General features: G+C 44.6%; 1 protein-coding gene across 1 annotated transcript in view; it reads left to right on the top strand.

Moving 5' to 3' along the window:
* chn2 (chimerin 2) overlaps nt 1-27,848 on the top strand; it is a 401,316-nt gene that overhangs the window by 333,351 nt on the left and 40,117 nt on the right. The window contains 1 exon segment of the mRNA XM_072509387.1: nt 22,681-22,765. Coding sequence (XP_072365488.1) covers nt 22,681-22,765 — 85 coding nt within the window.

The raw sequence follows: 27,848 nt of genomic DNA, 5'->3' as shown, positions 1-27,848 counted from the left end.
TTTTGCAACCGTACCTTTGTTCCCTTCATCCATGTCATTTATATAAATTGTAAAAAGTTGAGACCGCAGCACTGATCCCTGAGATGCCACTTTCACATGCTGCCAACCAGATAAAGACCCATTTATGACTACTCTCTGTTTCCTGTTATTTAGCCAATCTTCTATCCAAGCCAATATATTGCATAATTACCATCCCAGAATTTCCCTGGTTCTAATATTTTTGACTATGGAGTTTTGTATCTAAAACGCTCTTTCTCTCTCTCATTCTTTTTCTCTCCTCAGTATGGCTACACCAGAAACCTAACTCATTGTTGATAGAGTCCTTCAATTAAGACCACAAGACACAGGAGCAGACTTAGACCATTCGCTCCATCGAGTCTCCTCCACCATTCAATCATGACTGATATGTTTCTCATCCCCATTCTCCTGCCTTCTCCCCATAAACCTTGATCCCCTTATTAATCAAGAACCTAGCTATCTCTGTTTTAAAGACACTCCGTGATTTAGCTTCCACAACCTTTTGCGGCAATAAGTTCCACAGATTCACCACCTTCTGGCTGAAGAAATTCCTCCTCGCCTCTGTTTTAAAGGATCGTCCTTTCAGTCTGAGACTGCGCCCTCAGGTTCTAGTTTTTCCTACTAGTGGAAACATCCTCTCTACATCCTCTCTATCTAGGCCTCTCAGTAATCTGTACGTTTCAATGAGATCCCCCCTCCTCCTTATAAACTCCATTTGAGTACAGACCCTCATATGATAAGCCCTTCATTCTGGGGATCATTCTTGTGAACCTTTACTGGACCCTCTCCAAGACCAGCACATCCTTCCTTGGATATGGAGCCCAAAACTGCTGACAATACTCCAAATGGGGTCTGGCCACAGCCGTAAACAGCCTTAACAGTCTATCCCTGCTTTTGTATTCTAACCGTCATGACATGAATGCTAACATTGCATCCGAACTGCTAACTGAACCTGTACGGTAACCTTAAGAGAATCCTGAACCTGACTCCTAAATCTCTTTGTGCTTCTGATTTCCGAAGCTTAGTCTGATTTAGAAAATAGTCTATGCCTCTATTTTTCCTACAAAAGTGCATTTCCTCACACTTTTCCACATTGTATTCCATCTACAACTTCTTTGCTCAGTCTCCTAGCCTGTCCAAGTCCTTCTGCAGCCTCCCCGCTTCCTCAACACTACCTGTCCCTCTACATATCTTTGAATCACCTGAAAGCTTAGCAACAATGCTCTCAGCTTCTTCTTTCAGACCATTAATATGTATCGTGAATAGTTGTGGTTCCAGCACAGACCCCTGCGGAACACCACTCGTCACCGGCTGCCATCCTGAAAAAGACCCCTTTATCACCACTCTCTTCCTTCTGCCAGTCAGTCATCCTCTATCCATGCCAGTACCTTGCCCTGAACACCATGGACTCTTACCTTATTTAGCAGCATTAAAAAGAGTTTTATCTCCTTTTGCCAACACCCAGAGTTTCAATCAAAGTCTGCTCTGAAAGAGATGTTTCCTTCACTGTGGCTCGTTGTAAATTCTCAAATAAAATTGCTTGAACTGAGAACCACCTTTAGGAACCCACTCATCCCTATAATTAATTAATGGACCCTTTTTTATTGTTCGGGGCTTGAACCAGCTGCCCCTCCGTCACAAGGTGAACCTCAGGGCCCTATGGGCACCAAGCGGGAGCAGAGGGCACTGGGTGCCAACCCAAACACGTCCATGGAGTGGGGATGGTGATCACCAGCTCCCCCGAGTTACACGCCTCTGATGAGGGCACGTCTCGAAGACAGCAGACTGGATAGGGCGGCACAGCTATCCATTTGCCGCCGACAAGTGAGTCAGGGCCCTCTGCCCCAGAGCCACAAGAGGACGCCCTCTGGGGCATAGAAGGCCACGGGACATTATGAGCAGCTGGCTGTCTCCACTTCCGATGTGTATCCTGTGGACATACACAGACGTAGCGGTAGAGCAAGGAAGGCTAAGCATGTTGAGGATCACTGAGGGTGCCGGGGGGCAGGAGGTATCGATGACGATCCAGGCCACATCCTCAGTGAAGCAGATGGGCATCAGGGTCTCCCTCCGGGCTTGCCGGACCTTTGCCGTTGATGCCTGTCCTGCAGCCTCCGGCTGCTCCTCCGGTTCCTCCCTGGGCTCATCATCCTCGTCGTTCTCCTTTTACTCCTCTGAGGTGGGCTCATCCCCACCTGGAGGACATAGCAGACCACCACAAAGCAGGCGACCTTCCGGGCCAAGTACTGCAGTGCATCAACAGAGTGGTTGAGGGGCGGCTTGTGGTGCAGTGGTTAGCACTGGGACTGCGGCGCTGAGGACCCGGGTTTGAATCCCAGCCCTGGGTCAGTTGAGGGGCAGCTTGTGGTGCAGTGGTTAGCACTGGGACTGCGGCGCTGAGGACCCGGGTTTGAATCCCAGCCCTGGGTCACTATCCATGTGGAGTTTGCACATTCTCCCCATGTCTGCGTGGGTTTCACCCCCACAACCCAAAGATGTGCAGGTTAGGTGGATTGGCCACACTAAATTACCCCTTAATTGGAAAAGACAAAAATAATTGACTACTATAAATTTTTTTTTAAAACAGAGTGGTTGAGGCATTGGAACCACATTTTGAACAGACCGATGCCGTGTTCAACGACAGCCCGAGTGGCCACATGGGCCTCGTTGTACCGGGTCTCTGCTTCAGTCTCCGGCCTCTGTACTGGCATTGTTAACCAGGTCCTCAGTGGATACCCCTTATCCCCCAAGAGCTAGCCAGCCATCAGGGGTGGTCCTCTAAGAGGCCGGGCATGGTCGACTGCCCCAGGATGTAGCTGTCGTGCACACTCCCTGTGAAGCGTGCACACATGTGCATGATCTTCATGTGATGGTCACACACGAGCTGGATGTTCAGGGAGTGGAACCCTTTCCTGTTGACATAGGGCACTCCCAGATGGCGACATGTATGCAGCCTATCAGCCACTGGACCTGCGGCATTCCGGTGATGGCAGGTAATCCTGCTGCCCGGGTGTCTTGTTGGGCTTGGTCCATGTCAAAGTTTATATAGTTCTCCGCCAGGACAAACAGGGCATCCGTGACATGTCGGATGCACCTGTGGGCTGTGGCCTGTGAGATGTTGCACAGGTCCTCGCTCGAGCCCTGGAATGATCCCGACATGTACAAGTTCAGGGTTGCAGTGACCTTGACGGTCACAGAGCGCGGGTGTCCTGCTCCTCCATGTGGTGCCATGTCTGTGAGGACATGACACAGGTGCAACACCGTCTCCTTGTTGACGCGGAACCTCCTGCGACATGCGCTGTCCGACATTTGTTCAAAGGAACAGCAATGCCTGTCCAACGTGGGCCGTCGCGGGCCTCTCCATCTGGGTCTCACCCTGGTCTGTTGGCGGCTGTGTCCTCAGTGGGTCCCTGCATGCAGGCCACCGCCTCGAACCTCTGCAGACACTGCTGCCGCCGCTGTCTCCAGCATCTGGAGCGGCCTCCCAGCAGCATCTCTACGGCAGGATTCAAAATACCCTCCATAGCATTCAATATCTGTAAGGAACTGGGAGAGGGTGTTAAACTGACAAACTGCAGGGGCTCCCGTCCCTGGGTGCTCCATTCCCCCATTGAGGATCCCCCCCCCCCCTCCCCCAACCCGGAACACCCCGCTCACTTACCCCTGGCCGCAGCGGGACCCCCCCTCAACGGACCCCAGACCCCGTACCCCAGACACCCGCTCATAACATTCCTGGACTGGGCATTGGTTCCCTCAGTGTTGCACTTGCCCACCTTCCAGCCGTGGACATGTCCCCCATCCCCTGGGTATTCGGTTGCTGGCTGCTGCACCCATGTTGTTCAGGCACAGTGTCCAGGCATCAAGGTCTGATTCGGATGCTAGCCAAGGACTCCCACATGCTACATGGCTCGTCCACTCTGGGGAATCCACTTGGGATGTGTGAAGTGCTAACTTATCCGCGATTGGCAATTCCCCATTAACAATAACCTTCAGTCGCATGGCCAGAGGCCTCGGCAGTCGATGGGGGTCATGTGTGGTCCGTGGAGCAGACAGGCAGGCGCCAGGGTTGTCCCCAGAACGGGTACACACGATCCAGGGGTTGGCATTGTGACGCTGCAGTCGCCCCCCACCCCCACGCCCATGGCGACGCACCCCTACGGAGGATGCCCCCCCCCCCCCGCCGAGTACTGGGGTGACGGGCCCAGCGCCCCGAGCTCTTTGCCTGTGAGCAACGATGACTGCTAACCTCCTCGGCTCCCCGAAAAAACCCTTCCACCAGGTTTTACATTTTTCAAAAGGAGTACTAATTGGCACCAGTGTGACCACCTGCTGGGGAAGCTGCTGAATCACGGGAGGCCATTGGATATGGCTCCCTTTAATTGTGTGGAAATAGGGTTTAAGTGATGATAATTGGTTTCTCGCCATGCTACCGGGGGAATCTTGATTTCGCCTTCGGGAGCAAGCCAGTTGCATCACAAACTGTTTGGCTCTCGGCGCGTTTCCCTTCCTTTCCTCCGGCTCTACCTTCCAGCTTACTGGAGAGGAGTCTTTCCTTCGCTCAGCCAGGCGGGGGACCTATCTCAGACCTATATGGACACATCCTCTTTTTTTTAAAATTTAGAGTACCCAATTCATTTTTTCCAATTAAGGGGCAATTTAGTGTGGCCAATCTACCTACCCTGCACATCTTTGTGTTGTGGGGCGAAACCCACGCAAACACAGGGAGAATGTACAAACTCCACATGGACAGTGACCCAGAGCCTGGATCGAACCTGGGACCTCAGTGCCGTGAGGCCGCAATGCTAGCCCACTGCACCACCGTGCTGCCCTTGGCCACCTCCTCTTATCCAATACCCCTGGCATGGCCGTCACGTCTGTGTCTCCATTTTTGGAGACCAGTACTGATTTATGCCAGCATGCGGGCTGGCCAATGCGACCGGTGACTGCGGCCTCTAAAGTGCAGCACGTATTTAAATGAGCCTAATGGTTCAATTGAATATTACTCCCAGCAAGGGTGTGATCCAAATCACATCAAGCACTGCGGGTCTGCTGCATCACGCCTGGTGCAAAACCTGTTTTTGGCCTCCTCCACTATGCACCCGGTGTAACGGGATCAGCGTCGACTGCAATGCGGTGGAAAAATCACATCCCTCATTATTGTTTTACAAATCCTTGTTATTTGACGGGTATGTTTGAAACAGATAGAAAAGCGTCACATTTAATGAACTAACAAGTAAATGAACTAATGAACTAGTAAGGTCTTTATAGCACTATTCATATGATCTAAAATTTCTTCACTTAAATTCTGGGCCTGTTAGCTGATCCCATCCAATGTAATAATTTTGATGCTACAATTTGGCCTACTGGCTTGACTTGATGTGCAGGAGTTGAAATATCTACTGCTGGGGAAATCTGTAACCGTAATGCTATTTTCTTGTTCCTGTGGGTAATTTTTGGGGTGTAGACTTGCAACCAATCACTCAATTATACAACACCCTGACAGTGACCCTTGAGTAACATTTTCATTGGGATCATGGGCCTCAACAAAAGATGACTGAAAATATTGCGCGATATAAATTCTTTTCTGTATTCTTTATCCCACGAGGATCAGTTTTCCCATATGCAATGCATGGCTACATTTTTGTTGTACTATATTTTACATTTATGGACAATGAAGTCACACTGATAAGCCAGAATACCTCCTTTTAAGTACACTCCACTGTCAGTTTTTTGCAGTGATATCATCTTAACCTCTGAATCAGAGATAAAGATTCAAGCCTCACACCAGTACTTCAGTATAATATATAGCTGAAGCACGGAGGTAGTACCACATGGCTGGTGGTGCCATCTTTTAGTTAAGATCTTAAACCAAGGCCATGTCTGCCTTTTTGAAGGTTGTAAGAGATCCCACGAGAGTTTTGCAATGCCATTTGTAGTCTGCTGCATTTGCCTTCACAAGTTCAAAAGAATTAATGGGCGTTAAAGCATGTTTGGATTCCCTGAGGAGGTGAAAGGCAATACATAAATGCAAGTTCATTCTTCGCAATATAAATTCATGAAACATTCTCATTTTTTGTTTTACTTTGATTAGCATGTCCGCTGTAGGACTTGTTTATGTTTTGAAAGCCCCCTAGGGTTGGAATTCACAGGTTGCAATAGTATTTTGGTAAGTGCTATTTCGCAATGAAAGGCAAATTATTTCTAATTGTATAATGAACTTTTAATGAACAGCTGCATCTCTCCCCATTACTGACTTAACTCAAAAATAAAATGTGAAAAAAGTGGCTTCCCTGAATCCAGACAATGATCTTCTGTACAAATTCTTAACATAGTTAGCATTTAATATAATTTAGTCAGTAGATCTTATTGCTGCCTTCCTGCTGAGTTTCTTGCCCCTGGCTCTGACCCATGTAGGCAATATAGTTAAATGGCTGCTGATACCAAGGCAAGACTGATAATATGTGATAAAAATTATTGAAGGAGTTGTGGGATTTGATCCAATTAGTAAAAAAAATAGAAGGAAGATTGCTTGTTAAATTCTTTTAATTTAAGCTGGACTTTCCTCTGGTGTTTCAATTGTTAGTGGGAGGAAAGATTAATGGGGCAGCCTGCTACTAAATCCTTGTCCCAGAAACTGCTGTATACAATTTTCACTTTCCCTATTGGTGATGGATAAATTCAATCAGCATGTCCTTACCATGCTATGTGCAAATATAAGCATATGGGTGAGGTTTTGGGGATTATTCCTATCAGAGCAGAAATGGTTAAGGAAAGAGCGATGCATTTTCTAAGGGAAATACCCATAAATATTTGATGCCAAAGATGATAGAGGGCTATGGAGAGCCTGCAGAGCAGTGGGATTAGTAAAATAAAATACTTCAAATGCTGAAAATCTGAAGCATTAACTTAAAATGCTGAAAACACTCAGCGGGTCAAGTAACATCAGATTTAATCCTTTGTTAATTCTGATGAAAGGCTATACCTAAAGCATAAACATTTTATGTTTTCTTTGGGCTATTTGCTGACCTGCTAAGCGTTATCAGCATTTTGTGTTCTTATTGCAGTGAGGTTAGTTTACAGATCTTTCTAGCAAAGAGCTGGCACAGACACGCTGGGCCCAATGACTTAATTCAGGGCTAAATTCCAGTGGTTCTTCAGATGCAGCAGTGAACTCCCCCCCCCTCCTCCTCGTCCTTCCCCAACCCATCCTAACCCCATTCAAGGAGTTGAATGTCTAAAGAGGGTACTACTAGCACTAGCAGTGCACCGTGAATATTTATCGAAAGGGCACGCCAGAAAATTGGGATGATTCTTCTTGGAGATGTTGTGTTTTTCTCTGGCAGTAAAGTCGCCACTGAGAAAAACTAGTGCATGATACTTTTTTCAGAAATTTAAAGTACCCAATTCTTTTTTTTCCGAATTAAGGGGCAATTTAGCATGGTCAATTCACCTACGCTGCACATCTTTTTAGGTTGTGGGGGTGAGACCCAAGCAGATACTGGGAGAATGTGCAAACTCCACACAGAGTGACCCAGGGCCGGGATCGAACCCGGGTCCAGGATCGAACCCGGGTCCTCGCCGCGGTGAGGCAGCAGTGCTAACCACTGTGCCACCGTGCCACCCCTTAGTCCATAATACTTTACCAAAATAATAAATGGGAACAGAATTTTTCTTTAGCATTTAAATGTTGTTGAAAAAAGAGACATGTTGCAGAAGCTTTTAGAATCATAGAATTCCCACAGTGCAGAAGGAGGCCATTTGTCTCATCAAGTCTGCACCGATCCTCTGAAAGAGCACCCCACCTAGGCCCACTTCACCACCACCCTATCCCCGCAACCACATAAACTCACCTAACCTCTGGACACTAAGGGACAATTTAGAGTGGCCAATCCACCTAACCTGCATATCTTTGGACTGTGGGGAGGATATTGATGTCCCCGGAGGAAACTCACGCAGACACGGGGAGAATGTGCAAACTCGACACAGCCACCATGGTTGAAATTGAACCTGGGTTCCTGGTGCTGTGAGGCAGCAGTGCTAACCACTCATCAGGATAAATGCAAGAATGCCAAATTTCAAACGATCGCAATTTATACTATAGGGAAAAAATAGTGCTGATTGATTGACAAGTCGACTCTGATTGGCCGAGGCATTGTCACGGAGAAAGAAAATGGAAACTAGAGACTCCTTGAGTTCTAGGTTAAGTCAAAAAGGGGCATGTTGTGTATCAATCTATGTCATTTTTAGCAAGCATGAATGAACCACATTATGAGCTTGACTGAGTGTCTTAAATTGGTTTAGTGTAGCTATTAGATGAAAAGCTTTCGTAACATGCCTCTTTTGTCAGCGATTATCCTTTATAAAAAGCAGTAATATCATAAATATATTCTAAAAAGAATATTGCCTCACATATGTATTTTAAAAAATGACTAATGTTGCCTGTTGACATTCTTGTCAGAATCATATAACGTTTAAAAATCATATTGCAGATCTTTTGATAGCCTTTGTTGTTTTTAATTATTAGTGATGGCATGATGAAATTAAAATGATTAAATGCAGGAAAAATAAAGTACAGTATTCTGAATTTGTTTTAGTAAGTAAACCGTTGATGTTTTGACCAAAAATAGTTTTGGATGTTTCAGATACATTTCTGAGTTTCCCTGATTAGATTGTTTTCACTTGAATCTCCAATTAAAGCTGCACACAATCTGCATATTCCCAAATTATATATTGAGTTCCTGTTAATTTAATCTAGAAAACTAAAGAACGATGGTCTACACTTCCTTGGATAATGTTGCCACACTTTTCAAAATGATATTTTTTGCACTCTTTCCTGGACTACATCATCATAATAGTACCAAATTCTGTCCACCCACAGTGAAAACAGAATTGTTTCACTAATTAATTAAAAAAATATAGGAATTGTTACAGTCGAAATATCAGGATATATCTGATGAATGCATGATTGAAGAGATGGTGTGAGGGGGAGGGTTTCAGATTCCTGGGGCATTGGGACTGATTCTGGGGGAGGTGGATCCTGTACAAATTGGATGGTTTACACCTGGGCAGGATCAGGACTGATGTCCTTGGGGGGTATACTTGCTAGAGCAGTTGGGGAGGGTTAAACTAATATGGCAGGGGCTTGGGTATGGCAGGGTTGTGGGAGCCTATGTAAGGATTCAGAGCAAGGGAAATCAAGAACATGTGAAATAGACAGCAAGGAGAATAAGATAAGTGATAGGCAGAGAATTCAAGGGCCTGTATCAGATAATGACACTGTCAAAAATAGTAGAGACGAGACGAGGAACGTTAAAAGGGCTAGCCATAAGGTTTTGTACCTGAACGCTCAGAGCATTCAAAATAAAATGGATGAACTGGTTGCGCAGTGTTGCTCTTTTTAACCTGAGTAAGGATTAAAACAACGGTCATTTATTATATACAACAAGCAATATTAATACCCTAATACTACTATTTATATAATAAACCTATCACTACTGGCCAATACTTAACTTAGGAAGAGCCCACCAGGTCAGGAAACGAATGGCTTGTCCAATCAAATCTGGCCCGCGGGATTCAAAAGGCTGCTACAAGTCGGTGGCTAGGTGTCTCTACCGGATAGCGATCGCTGGATTCAAACTTACTGTTGCCGGTTGCTGTTCTTGCGAAGGTCTCGAGCAGGCGAAGAGGAGAGAGAGAGAGAGATCTGAACTTGGGCCCTCACTTTTATAGGGCCCAGGGGCTTCCCGCCTCCCGGGGCGGCCCTTGACCCTGAGTCCCAAGTGATTGGATCTGTCCCCAATCTCTGGGGTCGATGTGTCCAATGGTGAGGCGTTTCCTCGATCGGGGGGTGGTCGCTCACCTGTCTTTGTTTCGGCCACTGCAGGCGCCGACAGGTCTGGCCCGGTATTCAATTGCTAATATGTTGCAATTGTTCCCGGGGATAGCCGATTTAACTGTGGATGTCTGAATAGATGGGCTGCAAACAGTCCTGAATGCAACTGCGGATACCTGGGTTGATGGTCTGTTGATAGCCCTGAGTATCGATCTGGGCTAACTTCCCAGAGCCGAATATGCAATACTGTCTGCAGCTGCCTGCTTGTGTCTTCTTAGCTGCTTTTCTCAGCAGTCTTTCGGGTTAGTCATTTTAAACTGGGTTTTGGCCAGATTAATCGGAACGCAGCCATTTTACATGGCTACAGCAGATAGATGAAAGGGGTATATTATAGTTGGGATTACAGAGACATGGCTCCAAGATGACCAAGGATGGGAACTAAAGATTGAGGGCTATTCAGTTTTTAGGAAGGACAGACAGAAAGGAAAAGGTGGTGGGGTTGCATTATTGATTAAAGAAGATATTGATACAATATTGAGGAAAGATATTAGCACAGATGATGTGGAATCCGCATGGGCGAGTTAATAAACACCAAGGGGCAAAGAAAATTCATGTGATGGTATACAGACCACCAAAGTGCAGTGGTAATGTTGAGAAAAGCATTACACACAAAATCAGAGATGCATGTGATAAAGGAACATATGTGATTATGGGTGACTTTAATCTGCATATAGATTGGGTGAGTCAAATTAGTCACCGTAAAATAGAGGAGGAATTTCTGGAGTGGATATCAGATGTTTCTGGACCAATAAGTTGAGGAACCAACAAGACAACAGGCCATTTTGGACTGGGTGTTGTGCAATGAGAAAGTATAGTTGGCAATCTAGTTGTGAGAGAACCCTTGGGGATGAGTGACCATAATATGATAGGCTTATTTATTAAGGTGGATAGTGAGGTAGTTGATTCTGACACCATAGTCCTGAATCTCAATAAAGGCAACTATGACGCTATGAGGCATGAGTTGGATCTGATGGACTGAGAAACATTACCAAAAGGAAGGACAGTAGACAGGCAATGGCAGGCATTCAAGGAACAAATAGGTAAACTCCAAAAATCATTTATTCCTTTTTGACACAAGAGAAGAAAAGGAACTGTGGCCAAACCATGGTTTATAAGGAAAATTAGAGATGGTATTAGATTCAATGAAGAGGCAGATAAAGTGGCAAGAAAAAGCAATAGACCTGCGTATTGGGAACTGTTTAAATTCAGCAAAGGCGGACTAATGGATTGATTAAGATGGGGAAAATACAATATGAAAGTAAGCTAGCGGGGAATATAAAAACTGACTGTAAAAGTTTCTATAGGTGTATAAAAAGAAAAATTTCGATAAAAATGTATGTAGGACCCGTAGTCAGAAACGGAGGAACTCATAACGGGGAACAAAGAAATGGCTAAGGAACTAGATTCATACTTTGAAGACATGAATAATGTACTGGATGTTCTGAGTAACACAAGTTTTAGCGAGGAGCTGAAGGAAATTAGTATTAGTAGAGAAATGGTTTTGGGGGTAATTAATGGGATTGAAGGCAGATAAATCTCCAGGGTTGATAGTCTTCATCCCAGAGAACTTGAGTGGCCCTAGAAATAGTAGAATGGGAAATTATGCTTGACAGACCTACTGGAATTATTTGAAGATGTAACTAGTAGATTTGACCAGGGAGAACCAGTGGATGTGGTTTATTTAGACATTCAGAAGGGTTTAACAAAGTCTCACACAGCAGATTACTATGTAAAATTAAAGCGCATGGGATTCCGTTTTGTGTCTTGATTTAGATAGAAAGCTGGTTAGCAGACAGGAAGCAAAACGTTGGAATAAATAGGCCTTTTTTAGATTGGCAGGCAGTGATTAGTGGGCTATCACAGAGATCTATTGTTCACATTATCTATTAATGATTTGGACGAGGGAACTAAATATTTAATCTCCAAATTTGCAGATGGTACAAAGTCGGATGGGAGGGTGAGCTGTGAGGAGGGTGCAGAGATGCTTCAGCATGATTTGGACAGGTTGAGTGAGTGGGCACATGCATGGCAGATGCAGCATTATGTGAATAAATGTGAGGTTATTCACATTTCGGTAGCAAAAAATAGGAAGGCAAATTATTATTTCAATGGGTATAAATTGAGAGAAATGGATACTCAGCGAGACTTTGATGTTATTGTGCATCAGTTGCTGAAAGTAAGTGCACAGTTACAGCAGGCAGTAAAGAACGCAAATGGTATGTTGGCCTTCATAGTGAGAGGATTTGGAATAGGAATGTTTTACTGCAATTATATTGGTGAGGCCGCACCAGGAGTATTGTGTGCAGTATTGGTGTCCTCATTTGAGGAAGGATGTTCTTGCTATGGAGGGAACGCAGCAAAGGTTTACCAGGCTGATTCCTGGGATCGTGGGACTGTTCTTTGAGGAGAGACTAAATCGGTTAGGATTATATTCATTATGAGTTCGGAGATTAGAAGTGTGAGAGGGGATCACATAGAAACTTATAAAATTCTAACAGGATTCGACAGGGTAGATTCAGAAAAATTGTTCTCGATGGTGGGGGCGTCCAGAACTAGGGGTCATAGTTTGAAGAGAAGGGGGAAACCTTTTAGGCCTGAGGTGATAATGGAGCAATTTCTTCACCCAGAGAGTGGAGAATCTGTGATATTCACTACCACAGAAAGTAGTTGAGGCCCAAATGTTGTGTAATTTCGAGAAGGAATTCGATATAGCTCTTGGGGCTAAAGGGATCAAGAGATATCGAGGGAAGGCGGAATCAGAGTATTGAACTTGATGATCAGCCATGATCATAATGAATGGTAGAGCAGGCTCGAAGAGCCGAATGGCTTCCTCCTGCTTGTATTTTCTATGTATGTTTCTATGTATGTTATAAAACTTGCATTTCCCACTTCACCACCGAGTATTGTTTTACTGGTCCTGTCACAATACAGAACAACCTTAGGGTATCAACTTATCAAGGCCAGTTTGAATTCAAATCTAGTTTATCACATGTTGCCAAAGTATTCTCAGGTTGCTGGATTTAGTCAGTAAAATTGCTAATATTATGTGCACCACATCCCCATTTATTACCACTACCGGTGCAAACACTGTAAGTTGTAATTGCTGGTATGGAATTAGTGTTATAAATGCACCAGTCAGAATTCAATTCAGTATAAATTACATACTGATGAATCATTGCAGGTGTAAGCAGGGACTGCAGGGTGACATTTTCTCAAGTTGATCCTGTGCCATTCCAGATTTAGAATTGCTGTGCCTCTTAACTCTCATCACCAAACATCATTTCAGCCACGCCGTTGCCGCACTCCTGAATTGTTGAACATAATAACGTGGCTGTGCAGAGCTCCAGCAATCATCTGAAAACAGTTTAATGTTGCACCATTTTGATTATTTTTACAGTTGCAGCCTGAGAGCCTTAGTGAGATGCTATAGTTACAATTCTGGGTCGAGCAGTGCACGGAAACTTTCAATGTGCTGGCCTCCAAAAGTGTACTTCAATGCTGCCAGCAAGATTAGTCTTTCCAGTGATAATTAGGCCATTTGGCCCATCGAGTTTCTCTGCCGTTCAATCAGGCTGATCTCTATCTGTACTGATTCTTTTTTTAATACATTTAGAGCACCCAATTATTTTTTTGCAATTTGGGGCAATTTAGTGTGGCCAATCCACCTAACCTGCACATTTTTGGGTTGTGGGGGTTAAACCAACGCAGACACGGGAAATCTCATGCCCGCAGCTAGGATCGAACCCAGATGCTCAGCGCCGTAGGCTAACCACTGCGCCACCGTGTCGCCCACTCTGTCTGTACTGATTCAATCGTGATTATCTTCTCAAGACTTTCTCGCATCAGTTTAACTCACTGTTCACAGTACAACTTCTGCTGGAGCAAACTCTGGCAGATTTTTTGCTGGAAGTTACATAGACTTTCAATCAATGTTTTATTATCTTTGTTGAGATTAATTTGTATTCTTAGTGAACTTCAAGTGCCACATGCGCTCTTCAATGGGAATCGCAGCAGAATTCAGTGCTACATTTTGTACTGACTGCTATTCCTTACTCCAAAATTAATAGAGTCACACAGCAGAATTTGCATGCTTCAGGAATCAGACATCCAGGTCAAATGGAGGCCACAGCCCCACACAGTGTGTGGAACAGTCACCTGGCAGTGATTTTCCCTGAATCAGTTGATTCATGAGCCTGACTAATGACTAAAGGGCAAGCAGGCTTGCTGTTCAACCAAGGATGATGGGTGGGCTTTTGAAGCTGGAGGGCCACCATGAGGCTAACATTAGGAGAGCTGGTGCATAGACTAGTCAAGCAACAGCCTGATGTTGACATAGTCACCAAATCCTACTTTACAGACAATGTCCCAGATACAACCATCACCATCCCTGGGTATGTCCTGCCCCACCAGAGAGCAGACCCGCCAGATATGGCATTACAGTGGTATACCATCGTGAGGGCATTACTTTGGGAATTCTCCACATTGACTCCAGAAACCATAAAGTCTCATGGCTTCAGGTCAAACGTGGCCAAGGAAGCCGATTGCTGATTACCACGTAACCTCTCTCCATCAGCTGATGAATTAGTACTCATCCATGTTAAACACATCATTTGAAAGAAGCGCCAAGGGAAGCAAGAATATACTCTGGGTGGGATCTTCAATGCACATAACCAAAAGTGACTCAGTAGCACCACTACTGACTGAACTAGCTCAGTCCTGAAAAATGTATTCGCCAGACTGGGCTGGGGGGCAGGTGGAGAGGGAACCAACAAGAGGGGAAAACTTACTTCTTAAAAAATAAATTTAGAGTACCCAATTATTATTTTTTGCCCAATTAAGGGGCAATTTAGCGTGGCCAAGCCACCTAACCTGTACATCTTTGGGTTGTGGGGGCGAAACCCATGCAGGCATGGGGGAATGTGAAAACTCCACACAGACAGTGACCCAGGGCCAGGATTCGAACCCAGGTCCTCAGCGCAGCAGTCCCAGTGCTATTCACTGTGCCACATGCTGCCCTGGGAAAACTTACTTGACCTCACCATCACCAATCTAGTCTGTCTGTGTGACCATTATACTGCGACAAAGCCCTGTTGTCACGCAGAGGATACTCTCTTTTGTGTTGTGTGGCACTACCACTTTGATAAATGGGGTAGATTCAGAACAGATCTAGCAGCTCAAAATTGGACATCCATGAGGAACTGTGGACCATCGGCATCAACAGATTTGTATTCAGTCATAATCTGTAACCTCAGTCGCTGTCATTTTCCCCACTCTACCATAACCATAAAGCTAGGGGATCAACCATGGTTCAATAAGGAGTGCAGGTGAGCATGCTGGGAGTGGCAGCTGGCGTGCCTGAGCATGAGATGTCAACCTGGTAAAGCCACACATAGGACTAGGTGCATGCCACACAATAGAAGGAGCAAACATTAGACAGAACTAAGTGATCCCACACCCAACAGATCAAATAAAAGTATCCAGTCGAGAATATGGCAATCAATTAAGCAACTAACTGGAAGGGGATGTGCCATAAATATCTTGATCCTCGTTGCGGGGGAACCCACAACATCAGTGCAAAAGGCAAGGTTGAAGCATAGATAACCACTTGGGGATCATGTAAGAGCCTCATCCTGTCACTGCTGCTTGAATACCATTCAAGCTAGCCGCTCAACAAACCCTGTTGGATTTTCCAGAGGCCAACAGGGATGTCCCTCTTTCATGGGCACACTGTGCCCGTCAAATGTTACGGCATTGGGGACGGGCGCCTCCGCTGGAAGCCAACCCCCCCAGGTCCGGTTCCCCCACTACCCTTGCCTGCAACTTCCTTCCCACAACCCCAATCCAACCACACTTACCTCTCTTTAGGTTTCCAGCAGCGATCCTTGCTTTCGTACTGGCAGTGGCCACTGCTCCTGCACTGCCAGGACTGGAGAGCTGCAGCCTTGGCCCAGTCGTTCTTGGGAGCTAGGATTCCCAATGCTGCCCAGTTAAGTGCCTGATTGGAATGTAATTGTGTCAGGCCTCGAAAATAAAGCGACACGGGCTTCACACTTTTTCTCCCAAGTGGTAGGTGAGATTCCCATCACCCGCATTGTTGACAAAGTAAACAAAACATTCAAGATACTTAACTTTTCAAAGATAGACAAAATGATATAGCAGGACAATAATAAAGGATGGGAAAAAACAGTGGAGAGAAAGTATCGTAGCTCAATTTGGGTGGAGCTGAGAAACAGTAGGGGCTATTTTTAGGCAACAACAATAGTTTTAGGGTGTGAATCAGAAAATTAGAAGCACATGTAGCAAGGGTAATACAGTACTTATGGTGGCTTTAATATTCATATAAACTGGGCAAACCACATTTTCTAAATAAGCATGCTGAGAAACCAACTGGGAAACAGGCTGTTTGGATCTTGTGTTATGCAATGAGAATGGGTTCATTAATAAACATATGAAGAGACATCTAGGGAGTAGTGACCATATTTTATATTGCGTTTTAAAGTGATTTAGTTAAGTCTGAAACTAGATTCTGAAATGAGGAGCAAGTTGGCGAAGGTAGATTGTCAATTGCATTAAACAATGACTGGTGTTTAAAGAAAAGGGCATATATGCAAACATTCAAATTAGGAGCTGGAATGTGCCATTCTGCTTCTCGAGCCAGCTCCGCCATTAATAGAAATGAATACATGGCGTACAACAAATGTACATTCCTTTCGGGCAGAACTTCCCATACATAACGTGGTCCAACCATGGCTATCAAGAAGTTAAAAGATTGTATTGGATCAAAGGAAGAGGTTCATGATGGCCCATAACTTCCGCAGGGTGCTAATCTATGGCCGATTACCAGTCACACCAGATTTACCTGCACTGGGATTCCTAAACTTACGCTGGGTGAGACAGAAGCAGCAAAACCTGTCTCTGGCAGGATCGTCATGGAGTAACTGGGGGGCAGAGAGGAAAATCAATTCCCCTTCTTACAGCAGTAGCTGCCCTAAAGGGGAGGTTTAAAGGGACAATTTACAGGGAGCAGGTAAATTTCAAAGTTCAGGAAATAGGGGAGGGTTTGGACCCAGGAAAGGGGAGGGGGTAATCGGACCCAGGAAAAGGTCGAGGGGGGGGGGGAGGGAAGGGGGTGGGGGGGGGAGGGAAGGGGGGGGGGGGGGGGGAGGGAGGGGGGGGGGGGGTATGGCACGGTGGGTCCCCTGGGGGGGATCGTGTTTGTGTGGGATATGCCGCGCGAGGCTGGATCCAAGTGTTTAAATAGTTACTCTGGAGTTGGAAGTTTTTTTCCCTCATCTAAATCTTTCAGAGTGACCATCGGGGTAAAGCTGGCAGAACCAGGTTTAAATCTCTTCTGTCGGGTGGTTCCCAATTCAGCGCAAGTATGCAGAGGGAATTTGTTTTTCTGGGAAATTGACGGGTAAACCCTTATGTGGGAACTTCCGAGAGGGATTCCCCAGCGCATCATTGGGATACCCCCCTAAATTGGGATACCCTGCTTGGCGCACAGGCATGCAAGCTGTTGAACCTCGTTCAGAGAGTGCACTCTCTCTCTCCTGATGAAACGTCTGCCTTCCAGGACGCTGACTTCAGGGCGCAACTCGAAGCCATCATCGACCAGCACCACGACGTCTTCGAAGGCATGGGCACGCTCCCATATACTTATAAGATCCTACTCAAACAGAACGCCACACCTGTGGTGCGTGCACCTCGCAGGGTCCCAGCACCCCTTAAGGACCGCCTCAAGCAGCAGCTGCAGGACCTCCAGGACCAAGGAGTGATCTCCAGAGTTACGGAACCAACCGACTGGGTCAGTTCCATGGTGTGTGTAAAAATGCCTTCCGGCGAGCTGAGAATCTGCATTGATCCCAAGGATCTGAATCGCAATATCATGAGGGAGCATTATCCAATTCCCAAGCGCGAAGAGATCACATGCGAGGTGGCTCGCGCCAAGCTCTTCACCAAACTCGACGCCTCAAAAGGATTCTGGCAAATCCAGCTCGACAAATCCAGCAGGAAACTGTGTACATTTAACACCCCGTTTGGCAAACATTGTTACAACAGGATGCCATTTGGGATCATATCTGCTTCAGAAGTGTTCCACAGGATCATGGAACAAATGATGGAAGGCATTGAAGGTGTCCGCGTCTATGTCGATGACATAATCATTTGGTCCACCACCCCACAGGAGCATGTCAGTTGCCTCCAGCGCGTGTTCAAACACATGTGAGCAGGGCCTACGCCTCAACAGAGCCAAATGCTCGTTTGGTCAGACGGAACTCAAGTTCCTAGGGGACCACATCTCCCAGTTGGGTGTGCGGCCGAATGCAGACAAGGTATCTGCTATCACAGCCATGAAAACGCCAGAGGACAAGAAGGCGGTCCTCCGATTTCTGGGCATGGTCAACTTTTTAGGGAAGTTCATCTCTAACCTCGCCTCTCAGGAACCTGGTCAGGAAGACGACAGACTTCCAATGGCTCCCTGCCCACGAGCGCGAATGGAGAGAACTCAAAACCAAACTCACCACGGCCCCGATCTTAGCTTTCTTTGATCCAGCAAAAGAGACCCAAATTTCGACCGATGCCAGCTAATCCGGCATTGGGGTGGTGCTCCTGCAACGCGATGTGGCCTCATCATGGGGCCCCTGTTGTATATGCGTCACGCGCCATGACCCCCACGGAACAGCGCTACGCGCAGATAGAAAAGGAGTGCCTGGGCCTTCTGACCGGTGTCGTCAAGTTTCACGATTATGTGTACGGCCTTCCTCAATTCACCTTCGAGACCGACCATCGCCCGCTGGTCAATATAATACAGAAAGACTTGAACGACATGACGCCTCGCCTCCAGTATATTCTTCTCAAGCTCCGGCAATATGACTTCCAGCTGGTATACATCCCAGGCAAAGACCTCATCATTGCCGACGCTCTTTCCAGGTCTGTCAACACTCCGTGTGACCCAGCGGGATTCGTCTGCCAGGTTGACGCCCATATGGCCTTCGTGGCCTCCAATCTACCTGCCACGGATGAACGTCTCGTCCAAATTCGCCGCGAGACGGCGGCTGACCCTTTGCTACAACATGTCATGTGCCACCTAACAGACGGGTGGCTCGAGGGCCAATGCCCGCAGTTCTATAACGTCAGAGATGATCTGGCGGTAGTAGATGGTGTTCTCCTGAAACTGGACCGCATTGTCATCCCGCATAGCATGCACCAGCTCGTCTTGGAACAGCTACACGAGGGTCATCTTGGCGTGGAAAAGTGCCGCCGACGGGCACGAGAGGCAGTGTACTGGCCCGGCATCAATGAGGACATAGCCAACACAGTGCTCAACTGCCCTACTTGTCAGCGCTTCCAGCCGGCCCAACCACGTGAGACCCTACAGCCCCATGAGTTGGTCACGTCCCCTTGGACCAAGGTGGGCATCGACCTGTTCCACGTGCTGGGCAGGGACTATGTCCTGATTGTAGACTACTTTTCAAACTACCCGGACAGTCATCCATGCCTGTAAGGGCACCTTTGCTCGCAACGGCATCCCACTCACTGTGATGTCGGACAATGGCCCCTGCTTCGCAAGCCAGGAATGGTCCAACTTTGCCAGGAGGTACAACTTTGTGCATGTGACATTAAGTCCCCTGTACCCCCAATCCAACGGCAAAGCGGAGAAGGGCGTCCACATAGTCAAACGGCTCCTCTGCAAGGCTGCCGATGCTGGATCCGATTTCCACCTTTCCTTGCTGGCCTATCGCTTGGCCCCAATGTCCACTGGCCTGTCGCCAGCCCAGCTGCTCATGGGTTGCACCCTGAGGATGACGGTGCCGTCCATTCATGTCCCAGACCTCAACCACGTTCCGGTCCTTCAACGAATGCAGCTGTCTCGTGCACAGCACAAGGCGGCTCATGACTCCCGTGCAGCTGACCTCCCTGCTCTAGCTCCAGATGACAACGTCCGCATCCATCTTCCGGATGGTGGCTGGTCTGCAACCGCTGTGGTTCTTCGGCAGGTGGCCCCCCGCTCGTTCCTGGTTCGTCTACCGGATGGCTCAATTCTGCACTGCAATCGACGTGCCCTTCGCCTCGTTCCGCGCTCTCTACATGATCCTCCACCATTGCCACGCCCTCCTGTTGACCCTGACCTGGACTATGTAGAGATTCCGGTCACTCTGCATCCTCCTCACTCTGACGCAGTCCAGCCCGCTCCTCAGCCGGTAGCTCCCGACCCATCCTTGAGGCGGTCAACCAGAATTTGTCGCCCACCTCAGAGACTTAATTTGTGAACTTATGGACTTTCTGATTTGTTCTGTTCTTCCGTTTAATCATTCAAGTGGTTTGTATATGGTGTTATTCTTGTGACACACTGTTTTTCTGCACCAGGCACCTTCCCAGTTAAATAGCTTAGTTTTCATGTACATAGTCCTGTAAATATTTCGCACACTCGTAGTCAGGAACATTCACCATACACTAATTATTGCCACGCAGGTACATTTTTTATAAAAGTGGGATGTCATAATATACACCAGTATATCATGGTGCAGACACACACTGATGGACACACAGTGGGACTGATCAACACACACAACACCGCAGCCAATCACCAGTGAGAGCCCACGCACTATAAAGGCAGGGGGCATCAGAGTTCCCGCTCATTCGAGTTGCAGCTAGCTAGGAGGACAGAGCTCACAGCCTGTAACACAGACATTCACCATATGCTGAGTGCATCGACTGGTTAAGACAAGGCAAAGGTCTTTAGTTAAAGCTAATATTGTATTCACCCACAGCCTGAGTATGTTTAAACAGTTAATGATTCAATAAAATAGTGTTGCACTATTTCAAGTGTTGGTGACCTGTATGTGATCCAGAACACCCAACACATCACTTTACACTAGGTGGGATATTAAGAGAGTGTAATAAAGGTTCACTGGATTGGTTCCTGGGACCAGGGGATGTCCTACGAGGAAGGGTTAAGTAGACTCGGCCTATTTTCCCAGGAATTTAGAAAAGAGAGGATATAGTTAAAATATAGAGAAACCTTTAAGGTTTGATAAGATAGATGTTGAGAAAATGTTTCACCTGGTTGGGGAATCTAGAAGCACCCCCTCGACCTAAGTCATGCTCCAGTGCTCCCCACACCCAAGTGTCGCTGTGTGCACCGGGCATCACCCATCAGATAAATACAAAAACAGCTAGGCCACCTAAAATTGAGCAATCAAAACAGAGTAAAAACCACAGATAGGGTAATTTCAAGAATGTGAAATTGAGATAGAAGATCTTGTTCAATGGTGGAGCTGATGAGTAGGACCAAATGGCCTACTACAGTTCCCAATTCTTATGTAGTGGTTAGGCTATTGTGCAAGAGTTATGAGTTCAGATCCCACTGTAGCAAGTTGTTGAACTGAATTATATAAATCTGGTTCAACAAGGTATCCATATATATAAAATATATGTGTAAAAAATTACTAGAAAATAATGTTCTGCGGATAACATATAAAAGGCCTGGCTGATTCCTAAGTAATCTAACAAGTCAGTTGTTGTCACAAATGGCCTGTCAGTGCCATCAAAAAGCTATTTGTCATGGGAAATATTTGGATTTTGTTAATTGTCGAGATTACCAAGGTACAGTGAAAAGTATTTTTTTGCGAGCAGCTCAACAGATCATTCAGTACATGAAAAGAAAAGGAAATAAAAGAAAATACATAATAGGGCAACACAAGGTACACAATGTAACTACATAGACACCGGCAACGGGTGAAGCATACAGGGGTGTAGTGTTAATCAGGTCAGTCCATAAAAGGGTCGTTTAGGAGTCTGGTAACAGCGGGGAAGAAGCTGTTTTTGAGTCTGTTCGTGCGTGTTCTCAGACTTCTGTATCTCCTGCCCGATGGAAGAAGTTGGAAGAGTGAGTAAGCCGGGTGGAAGGGGTCTTTGATTATGCTACCCGCTTTCCCCAGGCAGCGGGAGCTGTAGATGGAGTCAATGGATGGGAGGCAGGTTCGTGTGATGGACTGGGCGGTGTTCACGACTCTCTGAGGTTTCTTGCGGTCCTGGGCCGAGCAGTTGCCATACCAGGCTGTGTTGCAGCCAGATAGGATGCTTTCTATGGTGCATCTGTAAAAGTTGGTGAGAATTCATGTGGACATCATGCAAAAAAAATTTTAAAACACAACCTTGCATGTGCACCAAAGATAAGAAAAACACCGTTGCTGAAAGTCGTGCGTAAAAATATTAACTGCTGGAATAACACATGAGTTTTGCCATCATTTGAAAGAAATAGATAGGTTTACAGTTCATCAAAACTGAATGTAGAGTTTGTAAAGAATGTAATTGGAACTATTTAAATGCCTACACTTCCTGGCACCTGTAAAGAAGGTCACCTTATGATGTATTGATAAACATGCTTTTGCTTTGACGATCCTGTCTGAAAAATCTGAAACTAATCGGTGTGGATATGGTCAGTCACTCCTGCAAGTCGGTAAGTTAATTTTGTTGATAGTTGCAAATCTTATGTGCCGGTGACGTGGCTAAACTTAAGGTGCTGCAAGTTTGTTAAGGCAGAAGTGAATTGTTAGACACAAAAAGCACTATTGTTTAAAATTTTTTAAAGTTGATTCTCTTGGGGCCAGCTGTGAAAAAGTAAAGATAAAGAACGCTATTCCTATAATGACGGTTTCATATGTTGATCCCTACTGTGTGCTTTGTGAGCAGTGCTTTTGTGTGTTCCATCTGTCAGACCATCTGGCTTCAGCTTTCACTTCTTTATCCACCTTTCTGTTTTTCAGGTCCATACATTCAGAGGTCCTCACTGGTGTGAATACTGTGCCAACTTTATGTGGGGCCTCATTGCTCAGGGAGTGAGATGCTCAGGTAGAATCTGATTTTATTCTGTGCCTTGAGCTATACTCTTTAAGACCATTCAACAAAAACACTGGCCAGTCATTAAATATCGTTTTCCAATGCAATGAAACTTGTGAACTCTTTTCAATGAAAACGCTTATATGAAATCTGCAGTTCGTACTTGAGGAGGAAAGGTGAATCCAGATTTGAGTGAAGTATATAACGTGCTGTAAAATTGTGTTGCACAAAGGTACATTAAAAAAAGCTGGACTATTTTAATGCAAATTTCTGAATTTTTAGATGGTTGAGGTAGAACAATATATTTTTCTTAAATTTAGAGTACCCAATTACTTTGTTCCAATTAAGGGGCAATTTAGCGTGGCCAATCCACCTAACCTGCACATCTTTGGGTTGTGGGGGTGAGAACCACACAGACACAGGGAGAATGTGCAAACTCCCCACAGACAGTGACCTGGGGCCGGGATCCAACCCGGGTACTCAGCGCCGTGAGGCAGCAGTGAGGCTAACCACTACGCCACCGTGCCACCCTCAGAATAATATTACAAATGACTGATTTTTTGATAGACATAAAAATCTAGAAGTTATTAAAATATTTTAAGCTTCCTGTTTCAGATTGCTATACTTGATATTAAACTGTGTGTTTAACCAAATAAGCCTAGGGCCTTTTCTATGCCTTGTTACCTTGTGTTATTTCCCCCAGAGTTGTAACGACTATAGCAACATTTGTTATGACCTGCCCATCCTAATGTGTTTTTCATTCTTTTGGGTGTAACCATTTTAATTCCAATCTTAACTGTTCTGTGCTGTAAGAGTTAACCCCTAGTTGATCATTTCTGTCATTACAAGAGCCAGTAAACAGACCAAATCTTGGGTGTTATCGGTGTAACTAATCACTTCGATTGTGAGACAATTTGAGGTCCTTGGATCATTTGTGGTTGCTAGATCATTTTGCTCCACTATCAGTACAATTTACTGACCTATCTACAAAATGAGAGATGTGTGTAAGTAGTTAAACACTCTTCATACTCCATACACTTCTAAGTTACTGTACAAATAGTGCAGTGGTCTCTTATTTTTCTGTTTTTTAAAATATTTTAACTTTCTTTATTGAAACTAGAGATCTAATGAAAATGAATAAATGAATGGATCTTGTTCTACAACAATGTAGCATGAGACCATCCTTAACGAAAGACTACACATTTTTTGTTTTAGTAGATAAATGCATCATTATCAACTCATTCTTAGGAGCATAATCTGCTTCACATAATCAGTGCTCGGTACACTGAAAGAAACAACACTGATCTAATTGATGGCTGAGTTATGCAGCACAGACATAATTTCAGAATGCCCTGAGACTAGAACACACCAGCTTCCTCCCAGGGCTCAGTGAATTAAACCAGCGAGTAGCTTGCCATATATGACAACATGGTTTAAGGTTCATTCTCTGGCCATTACTAAGTTAGTTGATCTCAGCAAAATCAATTGCAGTCTCAATGTATCTGATCCAACAAAGGAATATTACCAGAGTTCTTGATCCTGATTGCTATTCAACAGTCCCATTGAAAATGCACATGTGAACATTGCTTGAGGACAGTACTAGGCTCTTGTGTTGATGCCCCTCAGTCAAATTGCTTGTCAGCACTCACTGTCGAGCTCAAAAATGAATAACACTGGTTTAATGAGGTTGCCGCAGGGCAACAAATACTGCATCAAGGAATCGGCGCCTCCAGAAGGATGCAGAAATTAATGAGCATAACAAAATGGCACACACAAAAGTAGCATTATCAACATTTTTTAATTATAAAAATATTGGAAGTGCATTAAGATATTGGTTTAAATCACGCTCAAGAGTTTACAAGGAAGTAACGAAGGGTTGAAATAATTGGTTTATCAACACATTCACCATTGAATGTCTTCATTGGAATGTAATTTCAGTATGTTATTCTCTAATTTATACAAGCATGATGTTTTTTTTAACCTATTTTGTACTCAGTTTATAGTTTTTCTACTTTGATGAGGGCAATTGTAGTGAACAGCAACGCAAACTGTCAGTTATGACTACAAAGTAAGGCCAGAAATTCTATTAAAATTTATTTTGCCGTATAGCACATGGGAATGTCATAAGCTTTATATGTTATACCCCAAGTAGATCCAAGGTCATTTGCATTGAGAGAGCATAGTGAAACGGCAAAAAAATCTTAATAGATTGTTCTTTTAACTGTTTTTCTTAAATGTTATTTCATCAGTGATATCTTGTAAACTTGTACCAAATTCAAGGACAATACTCTTTTCCCTGAAGATATTTCCACAGTCCTGATAGCTATGAATTTCCATAATTGATCTTTTGAAATAACACCGCCAACCATAATAGTAAACCATAATAGTAAGGTCAGAGAAGACTATACTTTTGTTTCATTTTATTTGTTGCGGACAGGAGGGGGTTTAATTTAAACAACCCTGATTTCTCTCCTTGCCATCCGTCAGTAAACAGAAAGGTATTTTTTGATTTTTGACTTCCCCCTTTATAAGTGGGGATGTATTTTCCCAACTCTTCAATTTAGGAGTGATCCATTTTTCAATAACAGCTCCGTAGCGAATTTGAGAGAGGCCTATTTGAACTCACTCAAACTCGAAAGGCGAGGTCGCGACATAGCCTCCTCTATCACTCATACAAAAAAAGAAGGGGGGAAATACAGAAAGAAATGGATTTATGGAGCAAAAATCACAGGATAAAGAATTATTGTTTCACTTCAGTCCGGAATCAAAGTCCAATAGTGCATTCTTTTACAGAGTTGGCAGGTTGAAGACTGATTCTGGATAATTCCATTTTCCAGTAAACATGACTTCCATCATGGGATTGGTACATAGAGATGAATTAGTCTTGTAGGCTCTGGCACAGAAGTTCAGAAGGTCCAGTAGAAATAGCATAGATGAGCCAAGCAGTGTTAAATCTGGACAGAGATCGGGTTTGAGCTGTTGCTTGCTAGATGGAAGGTGGCAGTCTGAGCTTTGCAGTGCCATATGGCAACATCAGTTGTGGGGTGGGGTGTGAGGGAGGGGGGGGGTGGGTGAGGGAGCAGAAATTCATAAGTTGCTGTCTGTGATACCCTGCTTCACCACAGGATATGCAGTTGAAATCCTCCCTACTATAATTGGTAATGAAATAACTGCTACACTACAAAGTTGGTGGATTTGCCCCACTACTTTCACACTAAAAATGACTAAAAGAAAATGAAGGCTGTTGTATTTTGGCAGTGTGAAAGTGCTAACTATTGCTGAACAACCTTGCTGGCCCTGAAAAATTAGTTTTACAAGGGCAAAGATCTGTCAGAAAAAACAAATTGTGTTTGGACACTTAAAATTGAAATTAAAATAATTTACTTTTTCTGTCTTTCTCCTTAATCCCTCTCTTCCTTAATCCCAGCTGTATTTCCAAGTTTGCATTTTGCTTTCTGTATATCATGCCATTCTAAACAGAAACTGCAAAAGATTTTTGATGGAGTAGTGACTGAAAGTGAGAAGAAAGGGCTGGGCATAATTGGTAAGAAAACAGAAGGTCTAGTAGTGTCCAAAAAGAGAATCAAACCAGAATGTTAGATTGCAGCAAAGAATGCAAAGATCAAACAGGTGGACAAATGTTGTTACCTAGAAAATATGTTAATATCAGGTGGAAAGTGCAACAAAGAAATATGACTAACCCTGTGGTGGGTTCCGCGGCAGCGCGGCTAGTGAGCGACGCAAATGGTAATTGACTCCGGCAGGACCAGTAATTCACGCTGGTGGCCAATGGTGAATTACCTCTGCCACTGGATGGAAAACCAACCCCACTGGGGGGGGGGGAGGAGGACTAAGGATTGGAATGGCTAATGATGCATTTCAAAAAGTGGAAAGGATTGTGATCGACACACAATTAGTGATGAAAACAAAACTGAGAATCCTTACACCAATTTTGACCTACAGAAGTGAGTGTTGGATGATTAATGAAGCAATGTAGTGAAGAATTGAGGCGGCAGGGTTGTGCTTTCTGATATTGAAGATATCTTAGACAAGTCACAGTACCAATGAAGAGGTTCTGGTAAAATGAGAGGCCAAGAGAACTCTGGTGACCAAGATCAGGAAGAGATAGTTGGAGTTTCTCGCGCATGTAATAAGAAATTGTGATTTCAAAATTCTGATGCTGATGGGAAAGGTCGGCGGTAAAGTGATTGAAGTAGACAGAGAACAATCTTTTTAAAAAGCCTCACAAACTGGATGAAAGTACCAACGAAGATAATGTACGCTTCTAGAACAAGGTCGACATGCAAGTCCATGGTCACCAACACCATCTTGCAGCATGGTAACTGAATAAAGAGAGAGAACACATTATTTGAATCAAATTTATCTTTCCTGTTTTTCACTTCCTGCTTGGCCTGAACACACATTCTTCAGTCTGGTGTGTTCTTCTTTTGCAACAAGTTTTTCAAACAAACCTAACACAAAATATCGTTTTGGATATTCTTGCCTAGATTAAATAAATGTGAGCTTTATGCAGAAATGCAGATCAACAGAACCTAATCAGATTGAAATTCCATCCATGTCTGCTAGACTCCCAACTCCCATTAACAAGTTTCCAGACATGTAAATTTGTCGGCTGTAGCCACCTGACATGGGCAATTGAGACACAAATAACACACTCAGATTACAGGAAGCACTAATTTACATTGATGCATTCAGAAGTCATTTAAATCAGTGAACTAAACTGATATAGGTTAAAAGGCAAATTATAATAATTTCTTCAATTTGTAGATTAAAAGCCATCACTTGAATTATAATTCAAACAGAATGTGGAAAGTCCATACAATCATGATGCTGACAACTTCTTCAGTTTCAATCTAGAACAGAAATCTTCATGATTACAGCAGTAAACTGTTGGTTGTTTGTTGCTTTAAGTCTAAGGTGTGCTTTGATTAAAAAATCTTGTTTAGGATTTTAATCAAAACATAAAGAGGCCTAGAAGGGCATCATGTGTAGCACTGTCTAACACCGAGCTTGAATGTTTGATTGAAACAAGTTGAACAAGTCTTTTTGTATTCTACTGTTAATAGAAAAAATG

Source organism: Scyliorhinus torazame, chromosome 6 (genome assembly GCF_047496885.1).
Source record: "Scyliorhinus torazame isolate Kashiwa2021f chromosome 6, sScyTor2.1, whole genome shotgun sequence".
NCBI lineage: Eukaryota > Metazoa > Chordata > Chondrichthyes > Carcharhiniformes > Scyliorhinidae > Scyliorhinus > Scyliorhinus torazame.
This window is presented reverse-complemented; position numbering and strand designations above follow the sequence as displayed.